General features: G+C 41.5%; 1 protein-coding gene across 1 annotated transcript in view; it reads right to left on the minus strand.

Moving 5' to 3' along the window:
- The window catches only part of PEX5L (peroxisomal biogenesis factor 5 like), a 129,437-nt gene that overhangs the window by 1,642 nt on the left and 107,291 nt on the right, over positions 1–20,504 (minus strand). Inside the window, exons 8-13 of the mRNA XM_026649979.1 lie at positions 10,955–11,071; positions 8,552–8,695; positions 5,986–6,056; positions 4,489–4,686; positions 2,372–2,537; positions 1,837–1,994 (exon numbers count right to left, since the gene is read on the minus strand). Coding sequence (XP_026505764.1) covers positions 1,837–1,994; positions 2,372–2,537; positions 4,489–4,686; positions 5,986–6,056; positions 8,552–8,695; positions 10,955–11,071 — 854 coding nt within the window. The remainder of the gene's footprint in view (positions 1–1,836; positions 1,995–2,371; positions 2,538–4,488; positions 4,687–5,985; positions 6,057–8,551; positions 8,696–10,954; positions 11,072–20,504) is intronic.

Here is a 20,504-nt window from a genome sequence, read left to right on the forward strand (position 1 = left end):
AAAATCGATCCCTGATCGCTCTGCCGTCGACTCCGGAAATCCACCGCAGCAAGAGTAGTCCCACACAGCCAGTCACAGCCAGGTAAGTCGACCTAAAATACGCAACTTCAGCTACGCTATTCACTTTGCTGAAGTTGCGTATCTTAGGTCGACCCCCCTCCCCTAGGGTACATCTACACTACAGGGGGGAGTCGATTTAAGATACGCAAATTCAGCTACGTGAATAGCGTAGCTGAATTCGACGTATCACAGCCGACTTACCCCGTTGTGAGGACGGCGGCAAAATCGACTTCTGCGGCTTTTTGTCGGCGGCGCTTACTACCACCTCCCCTGGTGGAGTTAGAGCGCCGATTCGGGGATCGATTGTCGCGTCCCGACGGGACGCGATAAATCGATCCCCGAGAGGTCGATTTCTACCCGCCGATTCAGGCGGGTAGTATAGACCAGACCATAGTGTAGACCTAGCCTTATTCCAAATTAGATAAATCCACTTTGGAATTAAGCACTATTATTCTGGAATAAGAGTGTCCACATATGGAGTTAATCAGGAATAGTTAATCCCCTACTTTATTCCCCTACTTTATCTGGTTTAATTTTCATGTATAGACAAGACTTCAAACTAACATGAAGATTGAACTATTTCAAGTGGGCATCTGCATTTCTTTGTTTTTTTAAATTTCATCTTTGTGGGTAGAGGAACAGTGTTGCTAGCCATTGGAATCACCCAGTTTGTCTGCTTGATACAGCATGTTATGCCTCATTAGTGATGAAAAATTAAGTAATATAATAATTGTCACTTCACATTTTGTTCAGTTTGGGCGATGCAAATCAGTATTCGTTTTCATTTTCACTTTCAAATTCACGGTGCTGCATTATTAGTGTTGCAAAGAAACATTTAATGTTTTAAAATCAACTGTTTTCATTTGATTTTTTAAATTACAGAAATATTTCTATTGATTTTAAGTTTCATGGAAGATAAAATCACTTGCACTGCTTTGAAAATCTCAACTGATACTTAGTGCTTTTCATCCATAGATTGCAAAACACTCTGCAAAGGAAGGTAAGTAATATTGTTCTCATTTTAAATGGTAAAATGAGTCTGAGAGATCAAAGGATTTGCCCAAGGAAACACAGAAGGTCAGTGGAAGAGCCAGAAATGACCTCAGGAGAGCTGGTCAAATTTTTCCATTAAAGTTTTTCCAGTGAAAATGGCTACTTGTTAGAATGAAAATTTCCAAGTGAAATGTCAGTTTTTGATTAATATTTTCTACTTTCTGCAACTGAAGAACATTTTTTCCCCAAACTTTTATTTTTTTTTTTACAAAAACTCCAAAAAAGTCGTAGAAAAATTTAATGAAAAACAATTTTTTTCATTTTTGTTGAAATTATTCATTGGGAACTTTCCCCCCAAATCAGCTCTGAAACCAAGGTCTCCTGACTCCCAGCCCAGTGCTCTGTCTTTGTTGCCTCCTGTTGCCTTATAAAATTTGTTCTGACAAAATGAGATATTTGGATCGTAGGCCCCGATTCAGCAAAGCACTTAAGCACACGATTAGTCCCATTGAGTCTACTGGGACTACTCATGTGCTTAAGTACCTTGCTGAACTGGGGCCTTAACTTTTTATAACATACTCCTCAATTGTTTTATTATATTGTACAATGAATATTATCCCATAGTCCAAAGTTCTTTACATTCATCCAAAGAGTATAACAATATCTTAAATTAAACAAAGATCAGACTACATGTTATAGACGTTTAGCTCAAAAATAAATTTTCAGTTTTTAGAAGCCACCTTACTTTTGGCTTTAAATGTTGATATTCTTTTCATAACTCACCTGTAAGCGCCTAGGTTGATGCAGCTTATTCCCAAATTGTATCTGGACCTAATGAAGCCTGGCTGAATTTCTAAAGCTCTAGTATATGCCTCCACAGCTTCCTCACTTCGATCCCCATTTGCCAAGGTTGCTCCAAGGCGGTTCCATAATGAATAGTCCTGATAACAAAATGAGAGTTTTCTACTATTGGTTTAAGACAAAAGGATATGAGACCTTCCCCTCCCCCCACAAAAGTAATGAACAGTGCAGAAAATACTTGTACCCTCTGTTAATTGGTGTGGAATGTGAGGTTCTGACACATGATTCTAGACAACTTCATAAAATTACTCCAATTAATCAGTGTGCAGCCAAAAATTGGACATGCATAAATCTGTTTCTCATTAGGGCTCTCTTGCAATTAACATTTCTATTTCAGGTATTAAAATTTTAATGGCTGAAGAGACATCTCATTAATACTGGTCAGCTTCAAGTGGGAAAGGAAGAGAGTGGCTTGTAAAATGAAACTTTTTTTTTAATGCAAAATCATAATAGGTACCTCTGGCCGAACAGTTAAGGCAGCATTAAATGCGTCTATTGCTCTGTTAAATTCTCTGTTCAGATGGAAAAGCACTCCAAGTCCTGTTTGCAAGTCAGGGTCTATCATCTCACCATTCTGGTGAGCTGCCTCCAGGTACACTTCCTTTACTTCTTCGAGTAATGAACTAGAAAAGGGTGAAAAATAACACCAAGCTGCATCTTACAGTTCTCTGTAAATGCTGCACCATCTACTGCACAGCCAGCAAATCAAGTCTTTATACTCCTCTAAAACATGTGCAAATAGACATCTTCAGCTCGATTGTTGTAATGACTTATTCCGACTCTGGTTGAGAACTGGCCATTAGAGTTCAAAGGTTTACCAGCACTAAGCCAAAGTGCTGCTGAAAACTCAGGCATATCTAAAATATGGGCTATAAGAGCTGTTGAAGCTGGATCAATTCTCTCTGGCACCCTAAAAAATGGATTAGGGGCTGCTCTCAAGGTCAAAGCAAGGAAACTAGGTTGGCAAAAATGGTGATCAATCCTCAAGAGTCTTAGATAAAGATTTTGAAATCTACAGCCAAGATTTCAAAGACAGATGCCAAAATTTAGATTCCTAAATTCACAGACTTTGGATTAAGCCCAATATAACGCACTTCATCATTCAGTAGAAGTTCCCCATTTTATTGTTGCTTAGTCAAAATGATCTTGCTAGCACAAGATAACAATAATAAACATAACGCCCCATTTCTAAATGGCACTAAATGGAATCCTCCCAGCATTTTGGGTCTATGAAGAAGTTGCTGAAGGTTTTTAAAAAGTTCAGAAATAGATACCTTTCACCACTAATGTAAGTGGAAATCTAACGTTTAGACCAACTAGCAAAATAACAATAGGAACTGGTGGTAAAGGGGAAGTTTACCGTCTACTGCAGAACAACTTCTAAATGTTCTGAATGGACTATGTGCTTGTGTGTGTTCACACGGATACTACACCATATTTAAAAAAGATTTTCCTGATCCAATGATTTAATCACTTTAATTGGAATTGTTTTTCTTACTCTTTCTGGACAGTAATGTGGAGAATATCATAATGTCTATAAATCAGTGGTACAGCATGATCTGGAATACTGTGTGCGGTACTGGTCACCCCGTCTCAAAAAAGATACTGCAAGATTAGAGGGGTTCAGAGAAGGGCTATGATCAAGGGTCTGGAAAAACTCTCATATGAAGAGAGATTTAAAAGTTTGGGATTGTTTAGGAAGCAGGGGCGGCTCTATGTATTTTGCCACCCCAAGCACGGCAGTCAGGCGGCTTTCAGCGGCGCGCCTGCGGGAGGTCCGCCTGGTAACGCGGATTCGGCGGCATGCCTGCGGGAGGTCCGCCGGTCCCGCGGCTTCAGCATACCCGCCGCCGAATTGCCACCAAAGCCGCGGGACTGGCGGACCTCCCGCAGGCGGGCCGCCGACGGCTCCCTGACTGCCGCCCCCACAGCAACTGGCAGGCCGTCCCCCGCGACTTGCCGCCCCAGGCATGCGCTTGGTGCGCTGGGGCCTGGAGCCGCCCCTGTTAGGAAATCACCGGGGAGTCATTGTGGCCAAGAATTTAGCAAGATTCCCCAAGAGGAATTGGTCATTTATGTGGATATCAAGAAGACCCAGAGTTATAATTAATTATAAATTTTGTTGAAGGAATAGTAAATCTCATGCTTCAGGGCTTAAACTAATCTCCAACTATTAGAGACCAGAATGAGACCCAATAAGGGGAAGAGTATCCCACGTATGCTTACTGGAGGACTCTTACACTTTCCTCAGAGACAGGATAATGGACTGTCAGATCCCATACTGTTTTCTCACAGGTGAGTTATTGCACATTCTAAATGGATGCTGATGTTTCAAGCTTTTATCTGAAAATGCGGAAGAAAATAATCTCACCCCTACAGTGTGAGGGGGATTCTACAGCATCATTTTGTTGGGTCTTATCAGGGATCAAAATTCTTATGTTCCTATGTAACTTAAAAATATCTGAGCAGCGCACTGTACATTTGAGAAACTCCATTGAAATCAATGGAAGTTAGAAGCCAAAATACCTTAGGGAATCTGGGCCTAATTTCTTCAGGATGCTAATCCAGGTTTACCTTTCTTTTGATGGCTCAGACTTTCTCCTGGTAAGTGCTGGAGACCCTCTTTTGCTCTTCATGATATACTTGTATTTTGGGTTTTGCTTTATCCAGTTTCTTAAAGCTTCACAGGCTTCCTGTTGATGGCCAGTATTGGTGTAGCTCACAGCCAAGGCCATCAGAGCTTTTAAGTTGTTTGGCTGTAGCTGCAAGCACCTAAACAGAGAAGAAAAATATCTTAGTTTCTTTTAGCAAAATGCAGTGCATCAATTTTTCCAACATAGGGCCGGATCCTGCAACCCTTACTCACAAAAGTAGTGCTACTGGCTTCCAGAGGACTGCTGGGGTGTGTAAAGAGCCACTCACATTAATAAGGATAGCAGGAGCTTGGAGCAGGGAACTTGCCTTGTTTTTGTGTGTTATGTGCCATCTGCGACTATGGTGTTATATAAATAAAAAGCTAATACTCCCCACACTTTCTGTTATTAGCATGGCATAGCAAATGTGGGAGGAAGCCTTTTTTTAATAGCACCTGCCTAGTAAACAAATAGAAGACTTTTGAGTAATCTAGAAGTGGGCAGTTGTAGAAGGCATTTGGCTACGTAAAAAGATATTTTGAAGATTGAAACCAAAGCCCATCCTTTTCAATAGAATTGTTGGGCCAGACTCTGCTCTCAGCTACACCTTTGTAAAGTCAGAGTCAGCCCACGGACTTCCATAGACTTTCTCCAGCTTTACACCAGGACAATGCACAGGGGAATCTGGTCTGCTGTATCTGTGAGTGGCATTGCTGCATGTTTCAACCTATCAGGGACAAACAAACTTGTCAGGGAACCCTTTGGATTTCTGTGCAGGTAAGGAAAAGATGACATTACATATAAATGAGTTACAGTAACTGAAGTATCCTTAGGTAAATTGGCTTGAATGTTAACATAGCTAATGCAATTAAGTTTGGAGTGTATACTTGGCTACAAGTGGAAACAGAATATAGTGCAACAACACTCACTACAGATAAAGGCAGAATAATAACTCTGATATTTAGGAATAGGCATTTACTTAACAGGTAAAGCGTGATCATTATATTCCCATCAACCTAGCAAAGTTCTCCATCAATTAGTATTCAGTGGCTGAGGATCTCCATCCAATTAAGGAAACATTTTCATTAAGACAGAAACCTTTAGAAAATATATCAAGTGTCTAGAATATTGAAAAGACATTTTATTTGCGTTGTGCCTAATTCAGGTTTGTTGTGACATGTAGGTTTTCTTTTGTGTTTCCATTTATTTAATTAAATATGAGATTTAATATTGCCATTAACTCCATAGGAATGCAAAATCATGCCTCCGGAGTTACTATGGAGACTAGAGGTAGCATATCGCTTCTGTATGCCAGTCATTCCCCCTCCCCCCCCAATTAAATGAAAAAGGTCAGAACACAAGTGTGAGATGAAATACACACAGGCATCCATTAACTAATATTGATGGGATCCATTATTTTGCAAATATCTTCATCTACCTTTGGAGGGCGACAATAGCTCCCTGCTCATTTTCATTCTCTGCCTGTGTTATACCAAGAAACTGCCAGGCCTGCAAAATAATAACTGTTATTTTATGATATGTCCCCAAGTGCAATTGGAATCACAGAGCAATATCCCTATGCTTACTTAAATAAATGGATACATATAGACAGCAGCATGTATCCAACACTGGCCTGACTACAGTACTTCTATTGCCAATACACCAACAGTACAAAGCAAAGTGATTTTGGATATCTTTAGGCCACGTTTATCCATGGGAAGTTCCCATTTAAGTCAATGGTGATTCTACACTGTCAGATCCCATACTGTTTTCTCACAGGTGAGTTATTACACATTCTAAATGGATTCTGATGTTTCAAGCTTTTATCTGAAAATGCCGAAGAAAATAATCTCACCCCTACAGTGTGAGGGGGATTCTACAGCATCATTTTGTTGCATCAGGTACATACAGCAGTAGACACAGTGGGACTCAGATGCACATACACAACCACTCCTGTTGATTTTAGGTGCAGTGGCCCGTGCATATCTGAAGACAGACTTTAGAGTACTATGTTGAATCCCACTCTTTCTTTTCCACTGGTTTCAGGGAAGCTATAGCAAGTTATGCCAGCTGAGTATCTGGTCCCCTAATATTTTGCCCCATACACCCTTGCACCATGAAAGGAATGCCCTTCTCCCAGAAAAGTCATAGCTTTTAAGTACTGTGATGAGGTGTACTCCCCATGCCTGCCCTGGAAGAGCTGAATTAAGTGGGGTGGTCCCAATCAGCCAATTAAGCTGCAAATGCATAAGATTTAGGCTGTGGGGTGGGAGCTAATTAGAAGGAAGCTCACCTCTGAGGGAACAGGTGGGGCTTCTATAAAGCCAGGAGGCTGTCAGCAGCATGGGAGGGTGCAGGGAGGAAATCTGCAATCTCTCCCCCTGAGGTAAGGGAGAAGGATGGGGCATAGGAACCCAGGAAGGACCTTAGTAGGCCTGAGAGAGGCGAGTCTGACTAGGAAGGCTGAAGAATGAAAAGCTTGGAGAAGCACAGTAGAAATAGTGAAGGGTTGAAGCAGTAAGGTTAGTGTAGCTGCAGACCTTAACTGCTCGCTATAGGGCCCCGGACTGGAACCCAGTGTAGAGGATGGGTCTGGGTTCCCCTAGCATCCACTGCAGAATGGGATTGCTGGTGGCAGTGAAGAGGAAGACTGCCTGAGACACTGTGGGAGTGATGTAGTCAGTGCAGTGGGCATGTGGATACCAGTGCAGGACTCTGAAAAAACGTGCCCAGAAGGGGAAAACAGAGAGTGATTTGGCCGGAGGGCTGAGTCATGAGGCAGCCGTACTGTGAGAAGGAAGGGGGCACTGAACTGGGCGGAGCTAAGCACCAGAAGGACACACCACACAGTGAGTAGACCACCCTGTGACAAATATACAGGCTGAAATTGTGCTTGTAACACAGCCTTTAATGCAAATAATAAACATTCAGTGGGCCTATTAAATTCTTGACATTCCATTATCTTTATGATTTCTAAGTATGACAAATACTGCAGTATAGTAAACATCAGTATTTTAACGGCATACCCGAGGTAAGTGGCTTATTTCTGCTTCATGTTGCTCCTAAGACAGTTTCATGTAAATTGCATCATGTCAGTCAGGTACATTGTGAAATCCTTTCTCTTGCTGCCCTATAGGCCTTGGTCTTTGGCTCCTCCTTTCTTCACACCTGACTCCTAGGCTATTTTTTTGTTGCTCCCACATCCCACACATCAATTTCAGCTCTAAAATTCAAATAATTCACACTGCCTTTTAACATTAGAGACCCGAAACACACAGCAGATGGAGCACTTTCAGCCATGCAGCCTCGAAATATATCACAGTCCTAGCTTTTGCTGTATGCTAGTATCAACTACAATTAACTTTCTCTGCCATATCTCAGAACCTTCCATTTCCTTACTCATTAGCCAGTATTCCTATGTATTTCTGAGATTACTGTTTACAAATAAAAATGCTGTAATGTTTGCTAGGAACCTGCAATACAGATTTGAAGAATATCTTAATTCTAGAGCGGGGTGGAAATTTTTTTGAATTGAAAAATGGTCTTTTTCTACAATGGAATTTTTTGTGAAAAACTGTTGAAATGTTCCCTCCCCCCCTCAAATAGAAACAAAACAAAATAAATACTTTAAAATATATATATATTGATTGAATATATATTTGATTGAAAATGGTTATAAACATTGTTTTATTTGCCAGAATTTTTGGTAACTGAAAAATTTTGATGGTCATGTCAAATAATTTTTAATAAACTGATTAACATCTTCAAATAACAGCTTTAAAGTTTTGAAACTGCAAAAATAAGTTTTCATTGTTTGATCAGCTCTGCTTAATTCATTTCAAAGTATATGACGCTCCTTACACACTGTTACCTTCCATTTTATTTCACGTAATAACCACTGCCAAAAGTTTTGACCTTGAATCCTCCCCATCCTTGCTATGCTAGGTGAAGTGAGACACTTGTAGCTGTTTCCCCTCCCTAGATAAAGGCAGGGGAGTGAATACCTCTGCATCACTGGGGTCTTGTAGAATGGCAGCCTCCATGTATAAGATAGTGAGGGGCAGGTCTCCTTCTTTCAGTTTTTTCAGTCCTTCCTCAAACGCACCAGGCCAGTCTCTGAAAGGGTTTTCGGTATGAAAATAATAGCCCTGGAGCAGACAGTTAATGGTCCAGTGATGAAACACAGTAGCAAGGAGTGTTAAGCACATACAGTTAAATAGCTTATTATTTCCTAGCGAGGTGTAAAACTTCTTTGCTGCATGAAAATGGTACGAGTTCCCTTGTCAAGTTTCAATAAAAAAAGTGTAAAACTGTGTGGTTCACATCCAACAGACCAGGGCACTTGTTACTGGCCCTTTATATTTACCCTCGTTTCCAAGAAAGTTGTGACACCCTGGCACTCCCTTATTCACCACTGCCATATAATTAGGATATGTTTTGCACAAAGTATGCCTTGTGAGGTATCATTCTAAAAGTCTTGATCTGCTAGACATTAATATCTTGTTGGATTGTATGTGCTATCATATGTGAAGTTATGCAGTTTGGCTATGTATGTGTTACTGAAACATGTTGTGAGGTTGAAAACACCCACAAGCAGCCTTTCAGGTACAACAGTAAAAAGTCCAAACAATGTTAATGGCTTATTGAGGAAATGCACACAAGCACAAGGATTTCCCCAGGTATTGCATACAACAGAAACCTCTCAGAGATAGCACTACACAATGGGAACTGTTTGACCCAGATCACAGCAAAAGAGCTTTCCAGGAAGTGGGAAGAAGATAGAAAAGGGGGAAATTACATCATGATTGTACCTCACTCTCCCTACAACAACACACTTGGAAACACCTAAGGAACAAAGACTGAACTGGGGGAAGTGATGGCCCCAGGCTAAAGAGACTTCTAGCCTGTGTGTGAAAACCTGGGAAACCCACGCTGCAAAGCAAATGCAGCTTGTGCCTTAATCTGCCAGCCTGTTTATCACTCAGGATGAGAATTTGTTAGTTCATATCCTGTCTTTCTAGTATCTTAGACTTAGTAAATAAATAAAATGAAAACTAGGTAATCTGCTTTGATCTGTTTGCTATCACTTAAAATCTATCTTTTGTAGTTAATACATTTATTTTATGTTTTAATCCAAACCAGCGAGCTTTGACTGGAGTGCTTGGGGAAAATCTTGGCTTGATTATCACAAGTATGCATTGGTCTCTTCACATTGAGGAAGAGGCAAACCAGGTATGAAACCCATATACTGGACAGATTTGACTAGGGGAGGATGGTACTGCCCTGGGGTCCTATGCTGGGAGGCTGGTGGTTAGAGAGCCTGCATGTAACTGCAGCTGGGTGTGTCCCTACCTGTGTTAATGCTGGTGAAAGTGTTGGCTTGCAGGGCTTTGCAGCTTGTCACAGTAGCACAGTGTGAGAGGGAGCCCAGGCTGGTGGGTCAAAGGGCTCGTGGTACCCCAGTTCCGGGTGGCACCCCCGGGGGAACCCTTCACAAAAGTATTATACTTAGGAGATAGTCACTTCCTACACAGTAGACCCCATCCATTTCAATGGGAGCAGGATTGGTCCCAGTGTGCACCAAATATATCAAACTTTGGCATAAAGAGCATGTCTCGCATGGACTAGCCTCCCCCAGTGCTTTCAACTCCATGTCGGTTCAGTGCTTGCACATATGAAATAACATAAAACCTTCAATGAACACCCAAGGTGCAACTCCGTATTGCAAGCACTTGAGCTTGTTTTAGGTTTGAAACAGGGTTTGCCTCACTCTGCGACTGCGACCCAGCTTGTGTCAGCCAATGAAGCCTGGTCATCTCTGCCTGGAGTGGATGTGCTCTCAGGCAACGTGCTTTTGAGGGAGATAAATGAATGCCTGAATAAGGACTATAGAAACTGGGTCATAAATCATAGGGATCAGAATTTTAGGGTTGTCCAATCCACCTTCCTGCCAATGCAAGGTAAAGAGTGTTTTAATATATGTAGAAAATGAGACTATAAATCATAGAAAAATACATAAAGGAGATGGGGAGAGAGAAATTCATTCCTAGGATGGGAAGTTGTTGAACACATAGGGCCAGATTTTCAAATGCCCAACACTCTTAATTTAGGGCCTGGTTTCAAAAGTGCTCGGCACCTAGCCGCTCCTATTGTGACACTTATAGCCAGATTTTCCAAAGAGTTCAGATCCCAACATGCTCTCAGAGTGCTGTGCTCTTGTGAAAATGTGACTCTTACTCAAGTGCCTACATGGGAGCTGAGCTCCTTTGAGAAATTCTCGCCTTAGTGGCAGGTAGTGTATAGTTGTGAGGAGGAATTTCCTTGTTTTCCTCTCATAGACACCGAGGAGAGTGACTCTAAAACCTGCACAGAAACGATGTGCTGTGTTAGCGGGTTACTGATGTTACCTTCTCACTGGTCGAGATAGTTACTTGGCCACGCGCTTCTTGGTTCTCTGAAATCCAGTTTCTCTGAGCCATTTCTTCCCATTCAGCTTGCATCTTATCCCAAAACTCTGTGTCTGACTAGGAAAAAAAGAAAAGGGGTAAGGGGAAGAAAGAGAGAGAAATTAAAGAAACTTTCTAAGAAAATGCAACCTGCTTTTGATCCTCCAAATATGAAAACTTGTATACAGGGTCATCTTCAAATGGCTTCAGTTAGTGTTAAATTTTCAAGGTTGTAAGTTTAAGTGACAAAAGGTGAAAGGCAACAATGACAGATTTGAGGAGTAACTCATGTTTTCTGAACATCTTGGGGCCCGTTTGGTGTAAAATCCTTTTTGGATTAGGCAAGGCTCCCGTGTCCTCCTTAGTTACAAGTTTCAGTGACATTTTAGAAGTACTGTATGATCTAGGTGTTAGCACCCATGACTAGGAGCTCTTCCCCTAATTTACTGTATGATTTTAGGCAAATCACAAATTTTCATCTCTAAAGAAGAGTTCAGTGGAGCTTGAAAGCTTGTTTCTTTCATCAACAGACGCTAGTCCAATAAAAGTTACTACCTCCCCCTTGTCTGTCTAGTCTAAATCCTGATATTCTGAGCTATATAATCCTTGCCTACCTCACAGCAGGGTTGTGAATCTTAATGTTTGTCTAAGTGCAGTGAGGTTATCAGCTGAAAGAATAAAATGTTAAGAAAATCCTTCCGTTAAGGTTCTTATCTGAGATTGATTTCCATGCACCTAGTGTTAGAAACTAGCTCACAGTATCTAAAGGACACTGCTAAAGCAGTCTCAAATGTAGAACCAAACCAGAGATTACCAGCAGATAAGAATTTTATGGGAGGTCAGATTTTTGGCTTTGAACTACGTGACATTATCCCTTTAAAGCAAAAATCATAATAATGCGTATGATAGACTGGTGAATTATGCCATGTTTCTGTAGGAAAAAAAATCGGGGTCTTATCACTTCATCCCTAATAAAGCCCATACAATCAAGCTCAATGCAGTGGAAGTGGTGGGAGCTTTGGAGAGGTGATAAAAGATCCTATATAAACTCAAGATTATTATATTCAGAACATGTTTCCTGTCTGTGGCTCTGCTTGCCATATTGCTTCTTGATGAAAATAAAAATAGGTGAGTCAGAAACAGGTGTTTATAGCACTAAATCATCCACTGCAGCGCTGGGGATAATCCATCAGCACTTGGAATGCTTAAAATTCTTAGCTACTTACTAATTTAAATTTGGATAGTTACTTTCACAATCCGCACTTACAATTTTTAAGGCATAAACACTTCATTGGTGTGGCTAAGACCCAGTGTTTCAGGCCATCCCCAAAACGTTAAGGAGCTGTATAGTCATTGTCTGCCTCTTCACTCCCACTACCCGGGAGAATTTAGGAGCTCAGTGGAGGCAATGAGCGTGTTTAGCTCCGAAGTTTTGGGACGTTATGAGGCTCTGTAATTGATAGTTGAGCTACTCAAGCGCTCATGTGTGATGAATGTTAAGCACTCGAAACATTTATTCATTCAATTTTGAGTGGCTTAGCCATAAATGGGTTTCCTTTCACTCCACTGCATATCAAGAAGATGCCTGACCCTAGCTACCATTGCCACGGGGAGCTTGGGAGTTAACGTTGTGTGAGCAGTGCAGCCAGTTGGAGTGATTACGAATGATCGGTGATTATATGGCTATGAAGACGTGGCTGGATGTGTCAGCTGTTCGTTTGCAGACTTTCTAACATTTAGGCTCAGCTCCACAGGAGCGAGGCAGAGGTTTTGTACCATATTCCTAGCAGAATTTGGACATGGAGACATCATAACTCACCATGGGAGGATCATGGTGTAGAGCCAGCATTGGAGTTCCTCTGCAGCCCATCCTCCCTGAGGAGGAATGTCTGGGAATAGGGGGCATGGACTGGATGGTGCTATGCCCCAGTCATCTCTGGTTGTAGTATTGGCCTCTTGTGGCCATTGGCAGTGGGTATAATTTGCAGCAGCCCTCAGCCTGCTCTAAATTATGTCAGGGGATCATCTCGGTGTGCAGCAGGGACAGGATTCGGAAAGCACAAAAGCTACGTTTGAAGCTCCCATCCTGAGCTATGGAGTGCACTTTATGGTTGTAGCAGAGGATCTGAACCATTGCTTTGTTCTTTGTAAAGAGGTGAAATCTGGTGAGAAGGTGTAATATATTTTCCCTTGTGATAGCTGGATTCCATTCAGACACAATTTTGACTTTAACTCTTAGGATAAAGAGAGAGATTTTATTTAATTTAGATTTATAAAATTCCCACAGCACCCACCCTAATCTCTTTGGCTGTTGATGTAACTTCAAATACATAATAAACATTCAGTTCCTTTCCGTCACAGGTCTGATTCTGCCACTCTCTCACACTGAACAGTACTTCTCTCCATGAATAATCCCACTACTTGGAGTGAATGAGGATGGCAGGTTTGGACCCTGATGCAATTAAATTTCATCTCTCATAGGTGTGTTCCTTTAACATGAAACCCTTATCACATAGGTAGCATATGTTCTCTGTGACGCAGGATTTGCTGTAGCTTAGGCTGCATCTTGTTGGCAATAGAAGCAAAGTGTTACATAAAATGAATGCAGTAAAGTTTGTCCCTTCCAAAAAACCAACTGAGCACATATGATGCTAACGAATGCAGACAAAACAGCTCAGAAGAGGATCAGTATCCCATGCCTTTTGGTGTATTGAGCATTAATTCTCAAATTCATAGAGGAGGAGGTAGAAAGTTTAGGTACGTCCACACTTCAAATAAAAACCTGTGGCAGCGAGTCTCAGAGCCTGGGTCAACTGACTCAGGCTTGCTGTACAGGGCTAAAAATTGTGTAGATGAGCTGGAGCCCAGGCTCTGAAACCCAGCAAGGGGGAAAGAGGGGATGTCTCTGAGCCTAGGCTCTAGCGCAGAGGTTCCCAAACTTATTTGGCCTACCGCCCCCTTTTCAGAAAAAAAATTACACAGCGCCCCCCTGGAAATCTACCTTCTTTAAGCGAACAAACAGAAAGATGCAGTGACAAATTTGCGTTCTTTTATGTATCTATATTTCTACCTACGTCCTACAATATAGTAAAGAAAGATGTGTTATTAGAATATCGCCCACGACATCAGTGGTTTTTGCGTAAGACGGCAAAAGACAACCAAACTAAACTACTAATGAAACTAATAAACTGGGTTTTGTTCTTTGCTCAGCATTAGATATATGTATTTGATATTAAATTTTCAAATATCAAACCAAATTTATCAAGAAATAATTAATTTAAAAAATAATCAATATGCAATTAAAAATCAGTTAATAGTTTTAATTGTTTGCCCTTATTTAAATAATTGTTCCTTATTAACACACACCTTATTTACCAATTAACACAGATGATTCGATAGATATAAATAAATGTTAATAGTTAACAGTTTTTTTACGATTTCATTCCCAGTTTCGTTAATATTGTAATAAAAAATGACAAATATATTGACTGTACACTTCAAATAGTACTGTACCGACACAAGCCTGCTACGATTTTATTATTAGTAAGCACTAGAGACACAGAAACGTACGGTAGATATGTAAGAAAATGTATAAAAATACTCACGTGTAAATTGCTGTTTTATTGAAACAACAATAATACAAATTGCTTTGCATGTGATCCGTAATCCGTAAAGATGGAAGGTATCGAATATGAATAAAATTTGTTAAATACTTATTGCACTATTGTTAATTGCTTTTTACACAATTCAGAAACAATCTAAATTAGATTTCATACATGTCACCTATTTATAGTATCGTATTGTAAACAAGTCATTACACGCACATATTCCTGCCGATGCATGCTGGACTTCCCGACAATGCGCGACACGCTCGCCTGCCAACACTTGCTTGTTAAGAGCTGTTGGCGGACTTGACACCTGATCGGTTATAATTTGTGAATTTATTTGGAAAATAAAGTAATCACTACAACTTTAACTCTGTTACACAACAGATGAAACATGTACGAACGTTTTTTTCAAAATTTTCTTATATTCTCTTCTTTCTTTATGCTTCCACCGCCCCCTTATTTTTATTCAACGCCCCCCAATTGCACCCGAGGCTACTACTGCCCCCCTGGATCGTTCCAGCGCCCCCCAGGGGGCGGTATCGCCCACTTTGGGAACCTCTGCTCTAGCGTAAGCAGGAATGTCTACACTGCTATTATTAGCCCTGTAGCGAGAGCCCTGCAAGCCCAAGTCAGTTGATGCAGGCTCTGAGATATGCTGCGGTGGGGCTGGTTTTTGCGGGGAGGGGTTGTTTTGTTCTGCAGTGTAGACATACCCTTAGAGTCAGGATGTTTACTCAAGTGGAATAATGTAAATGAGGCTGTGTGATACAGGAAGAGAAATCCTAACAGAGAGAGACCTGTAGTAGCTGGTTAAATATTATAGCAATGAGAACAGTGAGAAGTTCAAAGGAAAGGAAAAGAGGCAACTACAGAACAAGCACATTAAGAGTCTGAAATGAGACTGAGATTTAGTGGCTGTAATAAACAGCGTGAAGCAATGACTGTGGTTGCCACAAATCATGCTGAGAAATACAAGCACCTCCGCAGAAAAAAAGAGACTCCAAGTTAAGGTGCCACATTTTCACCATTCATGTACCAGGAGAAAATGGGGACAAGTAATCCCAAAGAAGAGTGCATCTCTAAGCCTTTGGAGATATGCTCCAGTTCCTTCTGCTGGGAAAATCCACTGGATGGCCAGATCTTCATTGCACTGAAATTACTAAATGCTCAGTACCTGAGTTTGCTTTGGCAGTAAGGTGTTAGTGTGACTAATCTCAATGATTTTGATAGGACTATTTGAGGAGAGAGGTACTGAAGGTCTTGTAAAGACTGTAAGGCTCATCCCTACGTGCACTCCCGATATGCACAGAGGTATCGTGAGCAAAGTATTGAGTCTGGCCAAAGCTCATCTGTACTAATGTGACTTGCAACAACACGTCTTCTCAAAGGAGTTTAGTGACAGAGGAACGTGCAGACTAAATCCAGGTTGAGTCAGCAGTGCGAGAATTTGACACTAGATATAAAGGGATAGGAAGGCTTGTGCTCATAAACAAGTGATTGTTACAACTTACAGGACTGTTTATATAGTCTATAGGAAGATGCATTATCTAGAGGGCTAACAAGGCATTGCTCATGTGCCCGTCACTGCAGTATCTGGATGCCAATATCTGGTATTTTTCTCCATAATCATAAGCAACAGCTTCAGACCTGTCTGAACTGTGCAATTATTGGTCATTGATGGTACATGCCATATTTCTTTGTGAATCAGGATTCCCATGTGTGTCATCCACTCAAGGAGAGAGAAGACACACATCTCTTTTGGTAAGAATTCTGAGTTTAATTCAGGGGTTGTGTAAAAATGTCCTTTATATGGGTAAATTTTAATACAGCCATTATACAAGCTGTGATTTGAACAACAGGTAATTCAGCGTACCAGTGACAAATGTTGATCTTCAGTATTTATAGCTGTGAAATTCTGCTTTTAGTATTATTTCTTGCAAAATCATTCATATGACCAATGACTGCGGGAAAAAAATTATTAAAAATCCTCTTGTCTTTCTTCTCTCTGCATATAATTAGCAAAGATACTGTATTTTTAAAATCTAAGTCAATGGGCCAAATTCTGCTCTCTTTACATGTTTGTAACTCCCAATGAAGTTCACATATTGATATGAAATATGGTATAATTTATTTATCCTTTGTAGTATTGCTGTGGGATATTAATGCTCCACTCCAGAGCTAGCTGCAATTTTGAGGTAGGTAAGGTGATCCCTATGTATCCCTGCATTACCTCCCAAGAGTTTTGATAATTAATTTTTTTTTGTAATGTACTTTGAAATCCTTGGATGAATAGAAAGTGCAGAATATTTTTAAAGATTACATAACACCAGCTAATGTATTTCAGATATTAACAGATTCTGTATCATATATACTGTGCTGACATTAACCCTGTTAGTCTCATAGACTTTAATGGGCCATCATGATAATCTAGCTTGACCTGCACATCACAGGCCTTAGAACCTCACTGACCCACTCCTGTAGTAAGTCCCTAACCTCTGGGTAAATTACTGACGTTCTCAAATCTTGATTTAAAGATGTCAAGTTACAAGGAATCCACCACTTAATCTAGTTCAAACCAGCAAGTGACCCGTGCCCCATACTGCAGAGGAAGGCAAAAAAACTTCAGGCTCTCTGTCAATCTGACCTGGGAGCAGGGGTGGCTCTAGCTTTTTTGCCACCCCAAGCACAGCAGGCAGGCTGCCTTCGGCAGCATGCCTGCAGGAGGTCCCCGGTCCCGCGGATTCGGCGGCATGCCTGCGGGAGGTCTGCCGGTCCTGCAGCTTCGGCGTACCCGCCGCCGAATTGCCACAGAATCCGCGGGACCGGCAGACCTCCCGCAGGCAAGCCACTGAAAGCTGCCTGACTGCTGCCCTCGCAGGTACCGGCAGGGCGCCCCCCACGGCTTGCCGCCCCAGACACGCGCTTGGAGCGCTGGTGCCTGGAGCCGCCGCTGCCTGGGAGAAAACTCCTTCCCAACCCCAAATATGGCAATCGATGAGCATGTTGGCAAGACCCACCAGCCAGACCCCTGGGAAAGAATTCTGTGTAATAAACCAGTGACATCCCCATCTAGTGTCCCATCTCTGGCCACTGCAGATATTTGCTAATCTTTCTCCCTTTCTTTTTCTTGCTGCTGCTGTGTTTCTAGGGGAACTGAAAAATAATAGAGCTTTTGGGATTCTTATGGGTCCCCTCAGCTGCTGCTCACAGAGGGAAGTCAGATTGGAGGTATCTAGGATGAAGCGGTGCAGAAGTGCACCATGCTACCCACTTTGCCCTGAAAACCTCCATGGATACCCCATGAGTTTCACGGGGAGCCAGGCTGGAGTACTGGGGGAATAGACATGTTATTTGATGTTGGCAATATCAGCACTGTGACCTGCACAGAATCCACTCTTGCCCGTGAGTGGGATCTCTGCTGGTGTTAAAGGGAATGGGTGTCCCAGTGTGTGGAGGGCTCTGTGGGGAAAATGACCAGACAAACAAATAAGTCCCCAGGCCTACGATGGTGCCAGTAAATGGGTGCATGAGAAGAAGTGTGTGGCGGGGTATACTACCCCTTGAAGGAGCAGTCTGAAGTTGGCAGCTGAAGTACGCTCCTGTGTATTCAAGGATCCCCCAGCCTGCCCTGGGGCGGGGCTGTTTCAACAGGAAGGAGGTGAGCAGGAGTGAGGGCCCTAGAAGCCAGGCAAACTGTGGTCTCTCTCAGGCTCCAGGGGACTAGCCTGTTTGGATCCAGAGACTTTATTTGCTGACACTAAATTTGGGGAGCTCTGAACTGGGGCCCTGAGGTAAGGCCCTTAGGAACCTGAAGACTGCTCTTTCCCAGAGACCTTCTTAAAGGAGACATCTTTGTTTTGTTTTGGCTTCCCCTTGCTTGATCCTTTACAAAGAAACAATGTTTCAGGGCAAGCAGGGCATGGCAATACCAAATATATGGCCCAGGCTCATTTTATCAGGTACTGCGTACGCGGGAAGCTGGCCATGACACTGCAATAGATCTGACTGTTAATAATATCAACGGCAAGAAATGACGGTGAAGAAATGTACCACGCACTTTTTCATCTGCATTACAATGACATCACAGGTGCTTGCCTGAAGTCATTAAAATGTCAAGGGGATTATATAAAGATGCTTGCACTCCTTTGGATATCTACAGCAATGGCTCTCAACCTTTTCAGGCTACTGTACCTCTTTCAGGAGTCTGATTTGTCTTGTGTACCCTAAGTTTCACCTCACTTAAAAACGACTTGCTTTAAAATCAGATATAAAACTACAAAAGTGTTACAGCACAGTAGTACTGAAAAATTGCTGACGTTCTCATTTTTACCATTACAATTATAAAATAAATCAATTGGAATATAAATATTGTACTTACATTTCAGTGTATAGTATATAGAGCAGTATAAACAAGTCTTTGTCGGTATGAAATTTTAGTTTGTACTGACTTTGCTAGTGCTTTTTTATGTAGCCTGTTGTAAAACTAGGTAAATATCTAGATGAGTTGATGTACCCTTGGAAGACCTCTGCGTACCCACGCAGGTTTGCGTATCCCTGGCTGAGAACCACTGATCTACAGCATGAGAGAGGTCCACTGGCAAGAGGAAAATTGTATTTGGAACAGTTCTGCAGCATCCTGGAAATGTTAAATCCATGCTGCTAATCACACCATGTTGCAAAATCACTTATTGCTCAGGACATGTAAAGATCTGCTGCTCAACAGGAATCAAATAGTGTGGATACTTTCTAAATGTAGATTTTTTTTCATAGCTATAGCTGTTCAAAACCACTCTAATCTACTTAAATTCATTTTTTTAAACATTCTCTATACTAAAAGCACCCTAGCCAGTTTACAGCTACATAGCCAACACACTGTTGTTATGCCATGCATTACAGTTTAGGGCACTGCTGGGTGACATGCTGAACCCTGAGAAACACCGTTCACTGGCAGTGACTCGACTCTAATGAAGTGGATCAATATTTAATAGGTGTTCTAGGGATAGCGGTTTCAAAAGCACTCAGCATTGAATTAACTCTGCTCCTATTGATGTCAATGGGAGCAGAGTTAGGGTATGTCTACACTGCCAAAATAGTTGTGTTCTTACTTCAGGTTGGCTAACTCACATTAAAATAGCAGTGAAGACATGCTAACTTGGCTTTTAACTTGGATTAGCAGCTGCAGTTCAAGCATGGAGTTGAACTCAAGCCGAGTTGCCACATCTTCACTGATATTTTAACCCAAGTTTGCTAATGGGGGTTAGCTAACTTGAACTAAGAATGCACTGACTTTTTGCAGTGTAGACATACCCCAAGGCTAATGCTAAGTGCTTTTGAAAATCTCACCCCTAACATCAGGGCTCCTGGGCTTAGTTCCATTCCCTGCTACTGACTTGCTGTGTGATCTCATGCACGTCACTTAACCTTTCTGTCTGTTACCCCATGAAATGGGAGACACAACACCTATCTCACAGGGGCATTGCCAGAGTTAATTAATGCTGGGGAAGATCTTTGTATGAAAGATGAACAGAAGCTTTCATAGTAATATCACGGGTGATGTGTTACTACATTAACATTCTCAAACCATTTGGAGCATTTATGTAGAGTTACAAAAAATCATGAAGTATGTATTTTATCATTTGGCTCTTTACATGTACATGGTATTCCATCTAAGAGGCTATTATTATTGCTGTTAATTCTAAAAAAAATTACTGCACAAACACTGAAACAGTTAAATTAACTGACAGCAAAAATATTCCTCTGGTTCTCTATTTCCTGATGTATAATTACCAAAAAAAACCCCCACCCAAAACCCTGAAAGAAGCCTGCTTATTGACAGATGTCTAAACTTGCCTCTGTTAACCTTTCATGCTTTCTGAGATAAGAATTTTGACTGTACTGCTCTG

The sequence above is a fragment of the Terrapene carolina genome, unplaced genomic scaffold (genome assembly GCF_002925995.2).
Source record: "Terrapene carolina triunguis isolate 2854851 unplaced genomic scaffold, T_m_triunguis-2.0 Scaffold88, whole genome shotgun sequence".
NCBI classification, from domain to species: domain Eukaryota; kingdom Metazoa; phylum Chordata; order Testudines; family Emydidae; genus Terrapene; species Terrapene triunguis.